The 21,928-nt window shown below is 42.3% G+C and overlaps 1 protein-coding gene across 1 annotated transcript; it reads right to left on the bottom strand.

The window, feature by feature from the left end:
* Positions 1-2,553: 2,553 nt before the first annotated feature.
* LMO2 (LIM domain only 2) lies at positions 2,554-19,736 on the bottom strand. Its single transcript, XM_060765047.2, has 3 exons — positions 19,136-19,736; positions 7,480-7,695; positions 2,554-3,620 (listed from the first exon to the last, which is right to left on the bottom strand). Exons 1-3 carry the CDS (start codon positions 19,174-19,176, stop codon positions 3,401-3,403), a joined length of 477 nt encoding a protein of 158 aa, XP_060621030.1. The 5' UTR covers positions 19,177-19,736; the 3' UTR covers positions 2,554-3,400.
* Between the last annotated feature and the right edge of the window lie 2,192 nt (positions 19,737-21,928).

Consider the following 21,928-nt stretch of genomic DNA (forward strand, 5'->3'; position numbering starts at 1 on the left):
CTCTCCAACATTAGTACCAAAGGGGTTACGAATCAGTTTTTAGTCAACTTTAGCTTCGGTTTGGTTATTTAGGGTGCTGATTCAGACAATTGCATCAGATAGACCACATCAGCTCTAGTCTCTGATACAGAACATGTGCCATCCAGTAGTCACCATGTGCTCACCCACAGAAAACTATATTTAATAATCTAGAGCTGATGTGGTCTATCCAATGCAATTTTCTGAATCAGCACACCAAATAACCCCAGGAACAGGCCTAAAATTGAAGACACCAAGTCACCCCCATTTCAGGTACCACATGGAATGGTTCCGCTCAGGGGGAAGGAGGAGGAGGAGAAGTAGCAGTCAGGAGGCTTGCTGTTGCGCCTTTCGTGAGTAGTCAGCTTCTCCCCTCCCGACATCCCAGTTACCTCGGTACTATAAGAGGGTTTCATGAGCCCAGCCACTCTCGTTGCAATGGTATAGTAACGGTGAGGGCGCAGACCATATTTTAGCTCTTGAGGACCACAGGTTGAAAACCACTTGCCTAAATAGATTGGCAATAAAGATATAGGATCTAAATCATTCAAATATGAACAATTTAAAAAACCCAAATGCCAGTCAAAATATGTCAAAAGAGGTGACAGGCAATGCATCTGAACCTGCACAAATGTTGACAGTAGCCTTTAGAATCAATGTGGAGAAGTATGAATGTATCCCAAATCTTTTCAAATATAGGGGATTTGTACATTTCTTTAGAACTATGGGTGGATAATAAACTTCTACCATACTACAACTGGCCCACACCTCTTCTTCAATACACATTTCATTTTTGTGCCTTGTTAATCATCCAGAAGATGATTTTATGGTTTCTGCCTTATGAAGCATTCTGAGAATCCATCCACAAAATCATCAGCAAATGGACTGAACAGCACATAATCTTAGCACAACAGGTGTTTAAATCCTTATATAAATAAAACAGTATCCAGTGGGCATGAAGCTAATCAGAAAGGGAAGCCACAGTGTTGTCTGTCCATTAAAAAACCTATAGCTTTAAAGTCAATAGCTCTCAATTTTTGAAGAACTCAATATTAATAGAAACTTAAGCTGAAGTTCAAACACATATTCTAGGAAATAAGTCCCATGGAAGACAGTGAAATGTACTTTGAGGTAGATTGAACCAGTGCATTGCTGTTTATGGACGAAGGATTATCTTTCAGTTGCTTCATATGCTTCCTATCACAATACCACATGAGATATTCTTTCTAAACAGCATGAATAGAGAACTTATCACATCATAAATACAGTGGGTCCTTGGTATCCCTTGGAGTTTGTATCCCTCATGGATACTAAAATCTGATCATGCTACCATATTCCTGGTTGTCGAGGTTGATCTGACACATTTTTCTAATGTTTTATAATTTGCTTGTTTTGATTGTTTTAATTGTTTTAATTAGATTGTTTATGCCATATTATATGTTATTATGTTTTTAATTGTGTCTTAGTTTGTAAATTGTGTTCTATGCTGGGTTTGGTTCCCTTGTAAGCCACTCGAGTCCCTTTCAGGAGATGGTGGCAGGGTATAAGAATAAAGATTATTATTATTATTTGAAACAACAAGATTAGTAGACAGCAAACAAGATCACTTTGCTGGTTGTTGTATTGGATCACACGTCGAACACTTCCCAAGTGTCTAGGACTATGTGATGTATCGGCGAATAATGCGTACAAATCCCAGTAGGGTGGCCTTTTGCAGCTGACAGATGGTAATTTTTTCAGCGTTGATTGTGTTTAAGTGCAGGTCAAGGTCTTTAGGCACTGCACCCAGTGTGCCGATTACCCCTGGGACTACCTTGACTGTCTTGTGCCAGAGTCTTTGCAGTTCGATCTTTAACTCCACGTAGTAGTAATTTTATTGATTAGCCCTTAGGCCATATCACAATAAGAAACAGAACAACAAGGCCTGACAAGACCTGGTCACACTCCACGTTTTAACTCCACGTGTTGTGTCAACTTTTCCAGTTGTTCCTCTTCAATCCTGCTGTCGCCTGGGATTGCAACATCAACAATCCATACTTATTATTATTATTATTAAAATACATGGATGTTCAGGTCCCATTATATACATTGGTGTAGTAAATGGTGGCCCTTATATTAACTCACAAAACTGAAGTTTGCTTTTGGATATGTGTGTGTGTGTGTGTGTTTGAATCCTTGTATGCAGAATCTGTGGAAACGGAGGTGAGACTGTAATATAATAGGCACCTATGACATTCATGCTACTGCAAACTGTATGGAAGTCACAAAAACAGTGGAAGTGCTGACTGAGCAGAATACATCTTAATAAGGAGAGGATTTCTATTTCACCTTTCCAGTGCTTTTTATATTGCTCCAAGCTGGTTACCAACAACATCAATAAAATCTAATAAAGGATATTCAGTGATGGAGAAGTGTAATATTTCCACAACAAAATGGTAACTCAAGAGAAGAAACTGGGTACACAGGAATGAAGGACAGTAATTACTTTGTGTTTATTATACTAAAAAGGCAAATAATAAAGAAAAACACAACTCCGAGATGAGTTACTTTTTATTAAACCTGCAGGATCTTACTACACACAAACAATTATTTGTGTTGCCTATGTTAATAAAATAGCTGAGCAACTCTTTATCTGTATACAAACGAGTGGTAGAATTTCTCATTTTCCAGGAATGACAGCTGAACATAGCTGTGCATCTCAGTTTCCTTAAATAATTGCTTAGAATTTAAGGTTGCAGTCCTCTTGCCCAGTCACATGCCATTAAGTCTGCCAAACCCTTAAATGTATATTACTGGGTGCATGGTTATGCAATGCTGCAGCCAGAGCTTATATTTTTAATTCCATATGTGGGATGGGGATGGGAATTATTTCCATGCTGGGGTAAAGTCCCTCTCCTTCCATATCTAGAACTTACAGAATTGGAGTTCCAACCCCCTTCTCACCACACACATCTTTGTGACACCATCTCATTTTGAATTAATGTTGGGATTATGGTCTATATAGAGTAAATAGAAAGGACGTTTAAAAATTCAGTTTCACAACCTAGTCTGCATGTGTCAAAGTCATAATATTTTTTTTACACATTACTACTGTATTTCTAGTCAAGGGAATCAATTGTCTTCATTTGTAGATTCCCCTGCTTTCATAATCATCTCCAAGAGTGTCAGTTTATCATCAGTCTGTAAACAGAACTCCATCTATTTGCTAATGTTTCAAAACCCAGGCGTCGTCTGTACACAATGCAGTGTATGCGTTTTCTGTTGTATTTTCCCTTTCCCCAGCACAAAGCACAAAGATGTTGTGATTGATGCTCTTACCATCACACCTAGGTATTTGTGTTCCCCGTGAAATGGATTATAGAGCTTATGAGGCACTGGTCGGCTATATCATCCCATTGATCTTAGTCCATTCATAGATGTCCTGCTCACACACTATGTCTGAGTTGATAAGAAGGTATCTGTCACCAACACAAAAGTGTTTTTGGCAGGCAGCACACTTGAAGCATTCCAGGTGGTATACTTTGTCTTTCACTCTCATGGTCATCTCGTAGGCCCGGATGCGTTTGTCACAGGAGGCACACAAGCCATCTTGGCCAAAAAGCCTTGAGTAAGAGGGAGGAAAATCCAAACAGTTAGGTTTACAAATGATATTTCTAACGAAGTAAAATGCAAGAATAATTACTCATCTAGTTTGTCTTCCAAACTGCATAGAAATTTAAAAGAATGGAGGTTGGGCACCTGGAAGAGGTGAGAAGAGGCAATACAGGGGATTCAGTGGCAGGCCTCATTATTCTTTTATGTCTTATTTCTTCCCAAACTGATCTGTCAAAGTTGGTTGTTATGAGATAGGCTTGCTGTGTTCTAATTTGGATTATGAAACAATAAAGATTATTATAGAATCGTAGAGTTGGAAGAGTCCTCATGGGCCATCCAGTTCAACCCCCTGCCAAGAAGCAGGACAACTGTGTTGTCGAAGCCTTTCTTGGCCAGAATCACTGGGTTGTTGTAGGTTTTTTGGGCTGTATGGCCATGTTTTAGAAGCATTCTCTCCTGACGTTTTGCCTGCATCTGTGGTAGGCATCCTCACAACCTCTGTGGATGCCTACCACAGATGCAGGCAAAACATCAGGAGAGAACATGGCTATACAGCCCAAAAAACCTACAACAACCCAGCAGGAAAATCGTATTCAAAGCACCCCCAACAGATGGCCATCCAGCCTCTGTTTAAAAGCCTCCAAAGAAGTTCTTCCTCTTGTTCAGGTGGAATCTCCTTTACTGTAGTTTGAAGCCGTTTGTTCTGTGTCCTAGTCTCCAGGGCAGCAGAAAACAAGCTTGCTCTCTCCTCCTTATGGCTTCCCCTCACATACGAGTACACAGGGCCGTAGCCAGAAAAAAAATGCGGGGAGGGTTGACAATTTCAGCGGGGGGGGGGGGGGTTGAAAATTTCGGAGGGGGGGTTGAAAATTTCGGGGAGGGTTGAAAATTTGGGGGGGGGGGTTGAAACCTGCCTCCTAGCTCACGCTGAAGCAAAGAGCACATCAGGGGGCAGAACAGCCTTCAATAGCCTGCAGCTCCACCCCTGTCAACCACGTCCATCAAGTCTGACCTCCTTAATGAGAGCATTCAACACACACACCCCCAACTTGGTTGCTTCACTACATCGGCTATTGCTGCAAGTAATGACTGTGAATAAATTGTCAATATTTGCTTGAGATAGTGCTTACAGTTCTGGAGGGACTCTTAATTTTTTGCATCTCATAGACTTAGCATGGGGATTTGGTTAACCAGTTAAAATTCATGAGTAAACCAGGTTTTTTAAAAAAATCTGAAACATTTCGGGGGGGGGAGGGGGTTGAACCCCTAAAACCACCCCCTCGCTACAGGTCTGCGAGTACATGACCATCATGTCTCCTCTCAGCCTTCTCTTCTACTGGCTAAACATGCCCAGCACTTTAAGCAGCTCCTCATACGGCTTGTTCTCCAGACCTTTGATAATTTCAGTTGCCCTTCTCTGGACACATTCCAGCTTGTCTACATTATAGGAGTGCATATGTGAGATTTTGGACTTCCTTTTGACCAAAAGACTTCCATAATCACGGAACCATACATACTGCATAGAATGATTTTGGAATCAGCAAGAAATTTTATCCCAAATCCAAAGGTTTTCTAAATTTGCTCTATTTTGGCATAACATTTCTGTGGTAAGACATACCTACAAAAACTACATTTATCATACATTTCTCAAGTTTTCAAAAGTTGCTCATTGTAATGTGGAGGAGATAGCATATATTTCTATATGCTATCTCCTATAGATAGGAGATAGCATATAGAAATATATGCTATCTCCTATCTATATATATATCAAGATATATATATATATATATATATATATCTCCTATCTATATATATTTCAAGATATATAGATCTTGAAATATATATATATTTCAAGAAGGTTTCATAATACATATTGCTTATTAGAAATATTACTGCCTGTTTAATTTTCCAAGCTTCTACTGGGTAGTAGAGAGAAAAATATATTTGCTGCATGTGTTTAATTGCATGAATTCGTTTTTTCCAGCACTACTAAAATCATCCTACTTAGTCCAATAACATATTGTTTCCCTGGACTGACAGGAGGGGTCACTGTTTGTTTCTTTAACATGACAGTAATATAATTGTCATATAGAGATTTTTTTTATAAGTGACACCAAGAACACCATTTCCTTTTAAATACGTCACTTGCAAAACATATAGGGTTAAAAATGCAAAAACTGTCAAATTATATCAAACACATGCACACACAAACACACGCTAGACAGTGTAGATTTTTATATATGAATTACAGACTCATGAAATAAAAAAATTAATAGTCCATGTCTATGAATCTCTTCATTAGCAGACACAGATAATTAACACATTATACTGTGAAAAGATGGAACACATCCAATTACAAGGCACAGAAATGCATTAATTTAACAGCCCATATTTTCTGAAATTACGGTGAGAAAATATGCAGCTAGTAGAAATAGAACTGAAACACAATGCTATTCATACACTGGAGACTTCCTTCATATTACATTTCATGAAGCTGGTCCTACTCAGACAATGCTGCAAATGGAAAATCTTTGAAGTCAGATAATTAGGCATGTTATTAGTACTCTATTCCTGCCTCTTTTCCCAGGTGAATGTGGCATATATTAATACAGCTAAGTCAAGTTGCATATATATAAAGTGAAAACCATTTTATGTGATTTTATAGTATCACCCAAGTGAAGTATAAGATACATGGTAAATAATAGCACATACTGAACAGCCAATGATACTCTTAGGGTAAGATAAAGGTTTCCCCTTGACGTTAAGTCTAGTTGAGTCTGACTGGGGGGTGGTACTCATCTCCATTTCTAAGCCGAAGAGTCGGCGTTGTCCATAGACGCCTCCTAGGTCATGACCACATAGAACACCATTGCCTTCCCACCAAAGCAGTACCTATTGATCTACTCACATTGGCATGTTTTCGAACTGCTAGGTTGCCAGAAGCTGGGGCTAAAAATGGGAGCTCATCCCGTCCAGTGGATTCGAATTCTGCAGCTTAATGGTTTAACCCGCTGCACCACCGTGGCCTCATATGATTCTCTTAACCCTATTTAATTTTTCTACTACTGAAATGATTTTGAAACAGAAACTATAGGAAAAAGTCTAAAATCTGAATGGGATGTGTTAGGAGCATTGTGATTGTAAAAAGGCACATTGCAACAACTTGATTTGAAAGATTTGTCTTATTATGTCTGCCTTTAAAATTAGCATAATTCTTCTTCCTTTTCTCTCCTCTTTTTATGCCCATGGCCCATGCCATATTGTGACTCAGCTTGATATCACACATCAGCAGCACATGGCAAAGTGGGCAAAATAAGAGTGTTGTCTACCCTCTCCAAAAAGAAATCCTGCCATTAAGAAATGTTCCATAACTCCACAAATTTTAGCATTAGAATGGGTTAACATTTCAGATCAGCATACAAATAAAAGATACAAGTAAAGTTATCAAATAAATGTGAGCACAAAAAATTTAAGAGTTCTAAGTGCGGGTGATTTTTAATATCTGTGCAGTCCTAGAAATGTGCAGACTGAATGAAAAATTCACTGGAATGCTTACTTGAGTGGACAATGGGCCCATCTACACTGCTAAATAATGCAGTTTCAAACGGTACTATATAGCAGTGTAGACAGGGCCCAAGTCTTTGTGTTGTGCCTCTAGTAAGTAAAAACATTCATCACATTTTGCTCTGAAATTCCTGATGCTCCAGACTTGGTTTAGAGACCAGCTTGTTTCCAATTCCTTCAGCTCAGGATACACTCGGCTCTTCTCATTCTTGTGGTTGAGTTTTGAGGCATGATTTATCCCAGCTTTGTTCTAAATAATGGGGAGCAACACAAAAGATGGAGATTAAAAAGGCCGTTCCATACCTGAGATAGTCTCTTCGACAGAGCTTTCTGCCCAGTTTATAATACAGTCGCCTTCCCACTTCTCCAAGCCTGCATCCGCACAAATCACAGCTGAGACAGTCTTCGTGCCAGTACTGATCAATGGCTTTGAGGAAGTAACGGTCCCCAATGTTCTGTTGGCAGCCTCCACATGTTAAGAGCGAAGGGGGAATTTGGAGCACCTCGTCTACCGGTTCCCTGTTTGAAAGAAATAGTTTTTAGAAATATACCAAAGCAAGCATTCAAAGTACTTTGGCCACATAATGGGAAGACAGGAAAGTTTGGAGAAGGCAGTGATGCTGGGGGAAATGGAAGGAAAAAGGAAGAGGGGCCAACCAAGAGCAAGATGGATGGCAGACATCCTTGAAGTGACTGGATTGACCTTGAAGGAGCCAGGGGTGGTAACGGCTGACAGGGAGCTCTGGTGTGGGCTGGTCCATGAGGTCACGAAGAGTCAGAAACGACTGAACAAATGAAAAACAAAAGCATTCCAAAGCCATTCATTCTGGCTGGAGTTTTAGCCTCATTGTGTTTCTACTGTACTTCCTGAGGCGCACACCCTACACAAAATGCAGGAACAAGAAGAATCTACTATATTTACTCATGTGTAAGTTGACTTCATGCATTAGTTGAGGACAGGCTTGGAATTAAAAATGATAGATTATGATATGCCCCATGGATAAGTTGAGTGTCATTTCATGCCCACTGTAACCACTTCCTCACTTTGGCATTCAAAAAGGCTAGAAGTGGCCCCAAGGCAGGGAGAATGGAGGGGGCTGGTGCAAGTTTTACGTTATCCTGAAACTGATTAAGCTCTTGACTTTCATCACTTTGTTCAGACAATGTGGTAGTTCCTTTTTTTTATAAGACTTCAGGCACTACAGTCACCTAGATCCATGGATAAGTCATAGATACATAGAGTTGGAAGATACCACATGGGCCATCCAGACCAACACTCTGCCATGTGGGAAAAGCACAAACCATGCTTTTCATGACATATATATCAGTATACAAGATATGCAGGGGAAAGTAATCTTATTTTCCACAGTCAGAAGCATGGTGAGGCTAAAGGAGATAGAACAGGATAAAAGAGAGAGGGATGAAATTCTTGTTGTTTCTCATCAAATCAACTTTGAGCCCTCAGTGGCGCAGTGGGTTAAACTCTTGTGTCAGCAGGACTGTTGACCAACAGGTCAGTGATTCGAATCCGGGGATAGATCCCTGTGTTTGGTGGATTTTGGTTTGGTCCTGGGGAGACCCCCTCCTGGGTGCACAGAAGACTGGGCGACTTGGAAGGCGTTGAACAGACTGCGCTCTGACACCATGAGATGTAGAGCCAACCTTAAGAAATGGGGTCATGAAGTGGAGTCCATAACATGTGAGCATGGAGAAAAGCAAACCACAGACCACCTATTACAATGCAGCCTGAGCCCTGCCACATGCACAATGGAGAACCTTCTTATAGCAACACCAAAGGCTCTCCAAGTAGCCAGCTACTGGTCAAAGGATATTCAGTATAATGCCAAGTTTTTAAACTTTGTTTGTGTTTTTAAATACATTAAAACTGTACCCTCGGTTTGCTTCTGACATGATAAATAAAAATGGGGATGATGGATGCTATACGCCTACATCATCTGTAGGGCTGCCCCTTTCCCCCATTCTTCCTATAGATACTATTCGCACACTCATTTTTTGAGTGTGGATACTTTTGTAGTCAAAAGGCATCATCACCATCCATTCAGGAGAGGCATGGATTACCAGCAAGAACCCCAAAATTTGTAGAAGCTCAAAAAGTACTGGAGGGTCTGCAAAAGAGAGATGCCAAAAGCATACCAATGTGGATTCTATATGGTCTCAGGAATTGTGATGAATGAATTAGAGATGGCAAATGGAATGGAGCTTTGAGGTCTGTATTGCAACATTTTGTTGCAAGATGTTCTTGTTGGTAATGAGCTTCATTTTCTTTCAGAGGTCAGTATGATTCAGTTTTATGAATTATGGGAAATTCAATCTAATTATTCATATCATTATTGGTGTTCAGAAAATCATGCAATCCTGAACTAGTAACGAAATAAAACAAAGCAAGAAGAATGCCGTTTCTTAATGTAATTGTATTTAGGCCTGTCGGTTTTAGTTCGTTAATTCGTTTTTTCGTAATTTATTCGTTATTTTTAGCATATCCGACGCGATTTCAAAACATATTTTCAAACCCGGAAGGGTTTAAAAATATCGAAACAGCAGCCCCATATTTTTTACGAGCTTCAGCTCGTCTCGTTAATGGGATGGAGGCTGCTGTGCTGCTGGTGCCTGGGAGCCAATCCGGCGCTCCCAAGCACCCCAGCAGTAAATGGGGCGGGCGGCGCGAAGGGGCGGCGCGAGCAACACAGCTGGGAGGAGGAGGAGGAGGAGGAGGGCGCAGCAGCCGGAGCGGATCGGATGGCGCGCGCGCTCCTGCGCCCTCCTCCTCCTCCTCCTCCTCCCAGCTGTGTTGCAGGAAGTGTCAGGAGGAGGAGGAGGAGGGCGCAGGAGCGCGCGCGCCATCCGATCGGCTCCGGCTGCTGCGCCCTCCTCCTCCTCCTCCTCCTCCTGACACTTCCTGCAACACAGCTGGGAGGAGGAGGAGGAGGAGGAGAGCGCAGGAGCACGCGCGCCATCCGATCGGCTCCGGCTGCTGCGCCCTCCTCCTCCTCCTCCTGACACTTCCTGCAACACAGCTGGGAGGAGGAGGAGGAGGGCGCAGCAGCCGGAGCCGATCGGATGGCGCGCGCGCTCCTGCGCTCTCCTCCTCCTCCTCCTCCTCCCAGCTGTGTTGCAGTAAGTGCCAGGAGGAGGAGGAGGAGGAGGAGGAGAGCGCAGGAGCGCGCGCGCCATCCGATCGGCTCCGGCTGCTGCGCCCTCCTCCTCCTCCTCCTCCCAGCTGTGTTGCAGGAAGTGCCAGGAGGAGGAGGAGGAGGAGGAGGAGGGCGCAGCAGCCGGAGCCGATCGGATGGCGCTCTTGCTGTGAGTTTTCAGGCTCTTCTTTTGCTGTGAGTTTTCAGGGCTGTATGTATGACCATGTTCCAGAAGCATTCTCTCCTGACATTTTGCCCACATCTATGGCAGGCATCCTCAGAGGTCTGTTGGAAACTAGGCAAATGGAGTTTCAGTTTATCTGCTACTGCACCATTAGCTTCCACTTCCCAATAATTCCTCTCACTCCCTTTCCTCCCTAGCAACCCAAACAGCGCCTTAGAACTACGTTTCCCATGATGCTTTAGGGCACCGCTTGAGTAGCTCAGTGGAAAAGAGGCTGGGTTGTCTCTGGTGCCTCGGAGCTGCCTTTTTAGCCTCCCCGTGCCCCTTGGAACTACGTTTCCCACAAGGCACCGCTCCAACAATTCTCTGGAGGGAGGGGCGGGGGACGGGGGAGGGAATGGCTAAGATGGCGGCCGGTCTGAGGGGCTGTGTTGGGAGTCGGGGGCGTCGCAGCGGTCGGCGGCGCTGCTGAGGGGCAAGCAGCGCTCGGAGCAGCCGGCTAGCCATGTTCCAGAAGCATTCTCTCCTGACATTTTGCCCACATCTATGGCAGGCATCCTCAGAGGTCTGTTGGAAACTAGGCAAATGGAGTTTCAGTTTATCTATTAGGCCTGTTTGATCAAGAAAAAATTTGTTTCTAAAATGTTTTGTAAATATTTACGAAATTTCGTAAATAACAAAACATTTTTTTGGAAAGTTTTGTAAATATTTTAAATATCGAAACAAAAAAACACCCCAATTACAAATCGATTTTAGAAACAAATTTTTTCTTGATCAAACAGGCCTAATTGTATTATTTCCCTGGAAGATTCCTTGTTCCCTCAACCTTCCATTTAGTAACAGTAGTTGAAAAATATACTAGTGAAACACTGACAGTCTGCATAGTCAGCAACCAACAGTAAGGCATTTTAGCACATGTTTAACCTTAAGCTCATAAACATTGCCACTGAAAATGAAAAAAAAAAACTTACATTTTCAAAGTTAATCATGTGATTTAGTGATTATTTTATGCTCCTAGCTCAAACTATTAACAGTGTTCAATCCATCTTTTTTGACTGATTGTTCAATATTGGTTTAATAAGCTCATTTGGACTCTCACTTTCTCCCAACCTTTGCACCGCTGCAAGATGGAATTAAAAAGAACGACCAAAGCACTTTACAGTCAATGTGGATGTTACATTGGACTAAATCCAATTTTAATCTCAGCAAGACCAGACTTACAAAAATGAACTATGTTAGTCATCATTTATCTAAATTTGGTTATTAACCTTGTAGATTTGTTTAACCCACAAGCAAATACAGGGAAAGTGCCCAGTTAAATGCTAGTAAAGGTGAAAGTCTAGTCGTGTCTGACTCTGGGGATTGGGGCTCATCTCCTTTTCTATGTTGAAAAGCCAACATTGTCCATAAATGCCTCCAAGGTCATGTGGCCGGCATGACTGCATGGAGTGAAGTTACCTTCCCACAGAAGCAGTACCTATTGATCTACTCACATTTTGCATGTTTTTGAACTGCTAGGTTGGCAGAAAGTGGGGCTAACAGTTAATATGATGTGATAAAATGTGGGCCGAAAAATAGCTATCTCCACCCACCTTCTGCTCTATGTATCCCTCACTACATTTCCTTAAATGTTAACTCAGTGTCCTTTACATTTGGCATTATATATAACTACAATTGAGCTAATCTTTGATGTTAATATTTGAGAAGGATATAAAATATTAAGGAAGAACATTTTCCGCAGGCAAACAGCAGACAGTGGTAGTTCTGGTTTCCACTAAGAGGTTGTGAAGCGATCCCTCTCTCTGATGCATACCATCAATGGCCAGGATAACATGATAGTTACCAGCTGAACATTACCTGTCATTAACTTTGAAAAAGTTGCCCTCTCCACTCACACGTCCATTCTTTATTTTTATATCTCTGATCACTAGTAGGTCACAACAGCTGCTATTTATGCAATTGCTTGTAATACCCATATTTACTCAAGTCTAATTGAGGCTTAGTTATAGGGAGATTACTAACTGAGGCTAGTTATAGGGAGCATACTAAGCCCCTATTAAAGCGGCTCCACCTGTCGGCAAGTTTCCAGGTCCAATTCAAAGTGCATGTTATCACCTATAAAACCGTATGTGCTTCGGGCCCAATGCATCTTCGAGAACGCATATCCTTCTATGAACTGGCACAGTCTCTAAGATCTGTTAGGGAGGTCCTCCTCTTGGTCCCACCTCCATCTCAAGTGTGGTTGGTGGGGATGAGAGAGAGAGAGAGAGAGCGCCTTTTCAGTGGTGGCCCCCCAGCTCTGGAATGCCCTTCCTAGAGAGAGTGGGGGCTAATCTGAAAGCATGACTCTTTAAACAGGCCCTCAACCATGATTAGTATGTTAATTGTTAAACTCGAGGACCTGGTGATTTGTTTCACTTTGGCACTTTATGGGATTGATACTTGAATACAGCCTATTTTATATCCACAGCGTTTTATGGAATTTTAAATCAATAAGGGTTTATATGATGTTTTATGTAAAATTATTGTGAAACTTATATTGTCATTGTTTTAAATGCTTATGTATTTATGTGTGTTGCACTTCTGAGTGCTTTTGTGAGCCTCCCCAAGTCCCTTCAGGGAGGTGGTGGTGGGAATAAAGATTATTATTATTATTATTATTATTATTATTATTAATGTGCCATTGGATGTAATGCACACCACAATTTTCAAAACCCTGAAACCTATATATATATATATATATATATATATATATATAGGACAGTAGATGTATGTAGCATTTTAGAGGAACATTGACTGGAACGGTGATTTGACTGATGAGACTGTTTTATTGTTTTAATGCTTGTTGATGTATTGTTTAAATAGTGATTTATGTTTAATTGTGGTTTTACTATTGTAATTGTTTGTATTGGCATCATATAGGTGCCCAATATAAGGCATTGAATCTTGCCATTATTTATGTGTAAACCGTTTTGAGTCCCCCCAGGGGTGAAAAAGGCGGTATATAAATACTGCAAATAAATAAATAATATATGTATGTGTGTGTGTGTGTGTGTGTATACATGTGGCAAAAAATGTGCTCTTTGTAATTTGGCCAAAAAAATGTGTTCATTACTATTGTTGTTGCCTGCTTAGAATTCCTTTATTATAAACAATTGTGTTAGAACACCAAAGTTTCCAGCAATGGAAATGAAAACCTTGCGGTGCATCTATGCTGTAGAATGAATCCACTTTAATTGCCTTGGTTCAAATTCTGTGGGACCTTGTGGGCTGTAGTTTTACAAGGTCTTGAGCCTTCTCTGCCAAAGAATGTTGATGCCTCACCAGACTACAAATCCCAGGATCACATAACATTGAGCCCTGGCCTTTCATTAGAGATGACAGCCCTCAAAGAGGAGGTCCAGGTGCACCTCCTGAATCAGCTTCCCCCTTTTCCGTGGCTCAGCACTCGGATTACCGTATTACACAAATCTAATATGCACCCCAGTTTTGGCAAGGTAATTTAGCCAAAAAAGAAAAAAGAAAAAGATGAGCATTAGATTCAAGTTAATACAATAATAACAGCTGAGGTAAGGTTGCATTAATCTGGAGAAATACTTAAGCATTATAGCTCTCCAGTGTGTATCACCTCAAAAATACATGACAGAATTCCAAGATAAAGAAAAAGGATTAAACTACTCCAAATCATATTATATAAAGTTTGCCAAGATTAACTGATTTTTTTAGGAAAAACCACAGCGCTTCTGTCTTTCAACACATGCAAGATAATTATGTTTAGCAGACGGATCAGATTCAATCCCATAGAAGAAAAATCTCCAACCTAAACTCATAACTATATAATAATGGAAATGAGCAGGTGAAAAGTTCTGCCCTTTAGAGTTGCTGTATAGTCTAGTTTTGTCTATCACCAAAGACAAAACAATAAATATATATGAACAATAAAAGTAAAATCTATCGCCATTTCCTCCTGAGCAGGACCAAACCAAAATCCACCAAACACAGGAATCCATCCCACAGTTTTAAAGCATTGCTATCACTTCTCCAGCTGACAGTTAAGTCAAACAGAACATTTATTTCCCCCACCTGCCACCTCTTGACATGAAATATTCATTATACTTTAAAATCTGTAGGAATGAGAAAAGCATTTTCTCAGGTAATGAAACCAAAATGCAGACATCCCCCAGGCATATATAAATAGCTAAGGAACAGAAAAAGGTGTAGAATTCTCTGAGAGCAAATCTATCTTTATCAAGTTTGAAGTACACTCCCAGTTTCTTCAGACTCGAACGGTCTGGGTTTGTGCAGCAGTTTTACACCATAATAATCAGGATATTAAAAAAAATTAAATTCCCATAATATTGTGTTTGCTTTCAGGAATGACATCTGCACCGTTAGTCATTAGATGTATGTAGTGCAACAGAAGTATCACACTTAATGGCAATCCAATGTATGGACCACTCTACTCAGGAACTGGGGTATAAAGACTCATTCCCCAAAGAGTGAAAAGTAACAAAATTTGAAAGGGAAAAAAAACAGTGTTATTCCTGTTTAATTGTGCAGTAATTACTTTGGAAGTAGTTGTTATACTCTGGAAACTTTGTTTTTGTGGCTGCCACTAGCTATGTTGAATTGATTGAAACTCAAGGAGATATTCATTGAAAAACTATAGCAACATAGGCTGCAGGATGTCCTGCAAAAGCAAAGTGTTGACAATTTAATAAACTTTTTCCATGTTTTTAAGATATAACCAATTAGGAAGTGACATTTATAACCCAGGAACAAAAATCATGTTACAAAGTGTTATGGGATATGAAAACTGATGTATTACGGAAAACAGGAACAATTGTCACAAGTCCATAATATTTTGTCCCTATATTATCTATATTTGAAAACTTGTTCCAACAACTGATCCCAATCACGTGCACTCTAGCATACTTTCAGTATAGAATCTGTGTCTCAAAAAGATTGGGACAAGGATCGAAGGCTTTCTAAGATACGTCTGTCCCAACATGTAGGTTTCTTTTGTTTCAATACACAGCCTACTTTTTCCTCAGGCCATGTGGGAATCATTGTCAGATTAAAAACAAAGCACATTAAATACAATGGCAGTCCCCAAATTCCATTCATGGGAGGAGAACCGCCCTGTGTCCCCCAGGGGAGATAGGGCAGGTTACAAATAAAGTATTATTATTATTATAGAAGCAGGACATAGAACAAATATATAAATGCAAAGTTTAAAGTTAGGACATATATACCATTTATTTGTTTATATCTTGTATTTCTTCTGATACAAGGGCTGATAGTGTATAGACAATTTCCACTGCTTATAATATTGAGAAGGAACTAGTAAAATTAATAAAATGCTACCATCATAAACAGAGTCGTGTGAATCTTAGTCACTAGCTCAACAGGATTTAATCCCTATGTACAATATATAGAAGGTTTGTTTCCATAAAACCCAAATTCAGTTATATCATAAGTAATGCCTTAAGTATAATATCTCTACAGATATAAAATGGTATGTGCCTATATTACTTTGGTAGGACTGTAGCAATGAGCCATGGCATTCAAAGTAGTGTTTAACTGCATTAATTCTACAGAGTAGATGCACCCAAGGCATGTTAAAGGTTACATTTAATTGCAAGCCTCACTAAACATTATATCAATTATCTCTAAGTAAAATATGGATAGTAAAGGTAAAGGTTTCCTCTTGACATTAAGTCTAGTCATGTCCAACTCTGGGGGGTGGTGCTCATCTTCATTTCTAAGCCGCAGAGCTGGCATTGTCTGTAGACACCTCTAAGGGCAATGACTCCATAGAGCACTGTTACCTTCCCACTGGAGCAGTACTTATTGATCTGTTCACATTTGCATGTTGCCAAACTGCTACGCTGGCAGAAGCTGGAGCTAACAGCAGGAGCTCACCCAATGGTTGGCATGACGGCTGGAGTGCCGTTACCTTCCTACAGAAGTGACACCTATTGATCTACTCATATTTACATGTTTCCTAACTGCTAGGTTGGCAGAATCTGTGGCTACTGCTCACCCCATCCGTGGATTCAAACCGCCGACCTTCTGATCAGCAATTTCTGTAGCTTAGTGGTTTAACCAACTGCGCCACCATGGCCCCAAGTCATTTCTTCCCAAAGTAAAATTAAACTTAAAAGTCTTTAATATTTTCTGCCAAAAAGTCCTAGCACCTCATCAAAATACAACTCCTAGGATCCCATAGCAATGGACCATGGCAGTCAAAGTAGTTTTCAACTGCATTAATTCCACAGTGTATAGCTCTTGTTGTGGCTGATGCACAGAGGCACTTGTGATCAAGGTTTTGTTGTGACCCGATGCTCGCATTATGAATTTTATTAAGCTAACCTTAAGAAATGGGACTACAAAGGAGTCCACAACATCCGAGTGCGGAGAAGAGCAAACCACAGACCACCTACTACAGTACAACCTGAGCCCTGCCACATGCACAATGGAGGACCTTCTCCCAGCGACACCAGAGGCCAGCTTCTGGTCAAAGGACAGTTAGCATAATGCCAAGTTTTAAAACTTTGTGTTTTTAAATACATTGTAACTGTACCCTCAACTCGCTTCTGACACAATAAATAAATAAATTATGAAAAAGTGGATGTTGACCCTACATCTGATCATCTGATAGCATCCTTTTAGTCAAGTCAGCCTATTAAATTGGGCTGGGAAGGAGGAAAAAGAGCCTGAAAACAAATTCTAGTGTTTGGAAAGTACTATGATCTGCTTCCTCACCTCCATCCACATAAATCACTTCCATAATTTTGTTGAAGGCTTTCATGACCAGAATCACTGGGTTGCTGTAAGTTTTTGAGGCTGTATGGCCATGTTCCAGAAGCATTCTCTCCTGACATTTCAACTGCATTTATGGCAGGCATCCTCAGAGGTTGTAAGACCTCTCAACCTCTGAGAATGCCTGCCACAGATGCAGGCGAAACGTCGGGAGAGAACTCTTCTGGAACATGATCATACCACAGCAACCCAGCACTTCCATAATGATCAGTGTGGGCACATCTTTACTATAGTACTAATGCCATTTGACAGTACCTGAACTGCCATGGCTCAAGGCTATGCACTCCTGAGATTTGTAGTCAGGTGAGGCACCAACACTCTTTGGGCTGAAAAGGCAAAAGACCTTGTAAAACAACAACTCCCAAGATCCCATCACACTGAGCCATGGCAGTTAAAATAGTGGCAAAGTGCATGGATTCTACACTCTAGGTACATCCTGAATCTCTCAACCAAGGCAGCGGATGACAGTGAAGGGAAAGGAGAGCCATTGACCCAAATGTCTTCTTCTTCCTTGTCCCCACTTTTTCTCTCATCGGGGAACCCATAAGACATCAAAAGACTTTTGCTTCCTATTGAACCAGCACCAGAATAACTATAGCTGCAAATCTCTCTTTGCTTTTGCCAGTATGCCTTTTTTGCATCAAAAGGGCCTAAATGCCATACAAAGTCACCACATTCACACTGATCTTCGGCTCAAAAGGGTCAGGCCCAGTTAGGACTTGGAGGGGAAACTAAGGGAAACTTGGAGGGGAAACTTGGAGGGGAAACTAAGGAATTCCAGGTGCTGCAGGCTATATTCCAGAGGGAGGAAGAATATGCCTTGCCTAAGAAAACCCTATAAGGTTGTTGTAAGTTTTTAGGCTGTGTCGCCCTGTTCCAGAAGCATTCTCTCCTGACGTTTCGCCTGCATCTATGGCAGGCATCCTCAGAGGTTGTGAGACTTCACATTCTCTGAGGATGCCTGCCATAGATAGCATTCAGAAGAGAATGCTTCTGGAACATGGCTATAGTAATGGTAAAGGTTTTCCCCTGACATTAAGTCTAATCCTGTCTGATTCTGGGGGTTGGTGCCCATCTCCATTTCTAAGCTGAAGAGCTGGCATTGTTCATAGACACCTCCAAGGTCATGTGGCCGGCATGACTGCATGGAGCACCCATGGAGCTGGAGCGGTACCTATTGATCTACTCATATTTGCATGTTTTCGAACTGCTAAGTTGGCAGAAGCTGGGACTAACAGCGGGAGCTCACTCCGGTCCTCGGATTCGAACCTGCGACCTGTCAGCAAGTTCAGCAGCTCAGCGCTTTAACCCATAGAGCCCAAAAAACTTACAACAACCCAGCAATTCCAGCCAGGAAAGCCTTCGAAAATGCATAAAACCCTATAGGGTCGCCCTAAGGTGACAGGTAACTTGACGGGACACACATATATATCCACACTGGAAGTCCTCTTTGCGGTCCTCGCTTTCCCTTAACCACTCCATTTCCCTTTTCCCTGAACTCTAAAGTTGTAACTTACCGCAATCGTAGGCATTTGGGGACTGAAGGAAAGAGGGGAAAGGGGGTCCGAATGCGTCCTTCTCTTTGCTCCCTTCCCTAGCTGCACTTGGCAAGCCCAGTCGCCAAAGGAGGACCCCAAAACCGGGGATCTAGGCAGGACAAGGGCGGACCTCCCCCTGGAGAAGATGGGATTTCTCTCCCAAAGTAGGACTCCCCAAAGTATGCCCAGATCCCCGAGAAAAAGGGAAAGGCGAGGGGGAAGGAAGGAAAGAAGGAAGGCAGGAGGGAAAGGCCACTTACTCGGAGGGCTCGAGGCTTTTCCTTTCGATGGCCGAGGACATTGGCAGCTCTGGCTCGGGGTCACCCCACCCGCGACCACATCCACGGGGCTCCCTTCGGGAAAGGGAGAAAGAAGAGGAAGGATACAGGCAGGCAGACCAAAGGAGCCCGGGGCGTGGGGAGGCGGCCTTTCGGGGAGAGACCCTTCTTCCCGGGAGCCCGGCGGGCTTTCAGCTTCCCATCCTGGCCAGGCGCTTGGTCCTTGCCGCGCTTCGATCCCGGGATGAATCCTCCTCTCTTTCTCTCTCTTTCCCTTGCTGCTTTAGGCAGCGCTCAGCATCCCTTGCTGCTCCTCCTTCTCCGCCGCCACCACCATCAGCAGCAGGACAGCGGCTCCTCCTTCATCTATTTCTTCCTCTTCTTCTTCTTGCTGGTCCCACTTCTGAAGCTCTTCTCTCTGTGTCTGTGTCTTTCCTTCTCTCTCTCTCTCTGTCTCTCTCTCTCCCTCCCTCCCTCCGAGCCGCTCTGCTTTCACATCCTCTTTCCTGATCACGACTCCAATACAATAGAAGGAAATGACATTTTAAAGAGACAGCTGTCTATTTCTTCTTCCCTGGCCCCCCACCCCTCCCTTCCCCCGGGAATAATTGCAGCCGACGCATCTCTCACGACGACCGAGGCGGGCGCCTTAAAGGGCCAGAGCTCGCCTTTCCCTGCCCTGGCCGCGCAGGGTGGTTGCATCTCGTTATTTAGGACTCATATTTTACTTGATAGTATGGGTAACCGCTGGACTCAAGGGCCGCAGACCTTTGCTAAGGAGGAAAGAAAGCGGGCTTTCTGGGGAGGGAAGCGAGGCCGGGCTCTCCAAGAGGCAAGCGGGGCACAGGGAAAGTTGTCTTCTGCCCAGGGACAGCATACACATCTCTACACAGGTAGAATCGGTTTTAGGGGCCGGGTTGCGTTTATTATCAGATAGGACTTTCATCAAAATAGGATTGTAATGTCTCTTCTCTCTGCCCAAATAATTATTGTCTTCCTCCTTGGCTAGTCATTAAGCCATTTGCACATTGTCCTTTCTACTTGTTAAGCAGTGACAAACACTTTACCTGTCCAAAGGTGTCTCTCCCTATGAACCATCAAGGACTTTAAGATCATCTGGGGAGGCCCTGCTCTCGGTCCCGCCACCATCGCAGTCGCATTTGGTGGGGACAAGAGACAGGGCCTTCTCCATGGTGGCCCCTCGGTTGTGGAACTCCCTTCCTAAAGAAGTTAGATCTGCCCCCTCCCTGACTTTTCACAAGACACTTAAAACTTGGCTGTGGAACCAGGAATAGTTAGTAAAGTTTTTTTTAATCGCAATTTCTTCCTTTAATACCATCTTCCCTTTGTCTACTTTTAATAGATCTTTGTAGGTGGGCCACTTTTGCCAGCCTAATTCTCATCTTTGAAAGGCTTCTAGGGGTGACAGCCACGTTGGAGTTTTGGTATAAAATTTCAATTTATATTTCTCTATGGTATTGGCCGGGGATGGACAATGGATTATGGGACTTGCAGTACCTTTGCTCAATTCCTGAGACCACTGCAACCATCATCCAATTACCGACAAAGACCAAACTTGGCAAACTGAGTCTCCATGACGCACTCTACATCCTGCTGTGGTTTGGAGGAGGATGCACCATGGACGATGGGACTTGCAATACATGCACTTCCTTCCTGAGACCATTACAACTGCCAACAATGATAGATCAGGATGACAATTTACACAGAGAGCCCGCATGACCCACTCTACATCCTGGTGCAGTTTGGAAAAATTTGGAAATGGATGATGGGACTTGCAGTAACTTCACTTACTTCTTGAGACCACTGAGACCCTCGCCAATGACTGATCAAGACCAAACTTGGCACACAGAGCCCCCATGACCCACTCTACATCCTGGTGCACTTTCAAGGAGGACAGTCCATGGATGATGGGACTTCAAGTACCTCCACTCCCTTCCCAAGACTGCTGCAACCCTCATCTAATGACCAATCAAGACCAAACTTGGCACACAGAGCCCCCTTGACCTACCCTACATACCAGTGCTGTTTGAAGGAGAATGGACGATGGATGATAGGACTTGTAGTACCTTCACTCACTTCCTGAAACCACAGCGACACTCATCCAAATACCAATAAAGACCAAACTTGGAACAGAGATCCCCCATGGCCAACTCAATATTCTGGTGAGGTTTGGGGGAGAACAGACTATGGGTGATGGGACTTCAAGTACCTCCACTCACTTCCCAAGACTTCTGCAACAGTCATCTAATGACCAATCAAGACCAAACTTGGCACACAGAGCCCCTATGACCCACTCTCCATCCTGAAGCAGTTTGGAGGAGGATGGACCAGAGATGATGGGACTTACAGTACCTTCACCAACTTCCTGAGACCATTGCGAGCCATATAAATAACTGAGAAAGACCAACCTTGATACACAATTCCTTTCTCAAATAACCCTGGGCAGCGCTGGGTCCCCAAGCTAGTATTAATCATATTAGTCATTATTAGTAGGACATTATTTTTTAATACTGGCAGCCAGATTTTGAAGCAGCCAGGTTTTGAGCCTGCAGGGCCATTAAGTGCTAATCAAGGTGGTCAATTGCAACATTCACACCTGTCTCAAGCAAACAAGAATTAGATTATATTAGTCACTATTAGATATTATTATATACACATATATATTTATTATATGTATATGTATGCATATATCTGTGTGAGTATGTGTATATATACACATATGCACCCATGTATACATATGCATATATGTATATG

This window comes from Anolis sagrei, chromosome 1 (genome assembly GCF_037176765.1).
Source record: "Anolis sagrei isolate rAnoSag1 chromosome 1, rAnoSag1.mat, whole genome shotgun sequence".
Classification (NCBI taxonomy): domain Eukaryota; kingdom Metazoa; phylum Chordata; class Lepidosauria; order Squamata; family Dactyloidae; genus Anolis; species Anolis sagrei.

Bases quoted from the DNA above. Each gene is read 5' to 3' on its own strand.
- LMO2 (XM_060765047.2), bottom strand. From the start codon at position 19,176: ATGTCCTCGGCCATCGAAAGGAAAAGCCTCGAGCCCTCCGA. The intron at 7,696-19,135 runs GTAAGTGGCCTT...TCTTTCAAACAG, and splicing joins AAAAGCCTCGAGCCCTCCGA to GGAACCGGTAGACGAGGTGC. The intron at 3,621-7,479 runs GTATGGAACGGC...CTCTTACTCAAG, and splicing joins TGTCGAAGAGACTATCTCAG to GCTTTTTGGCCAAGATGGCT.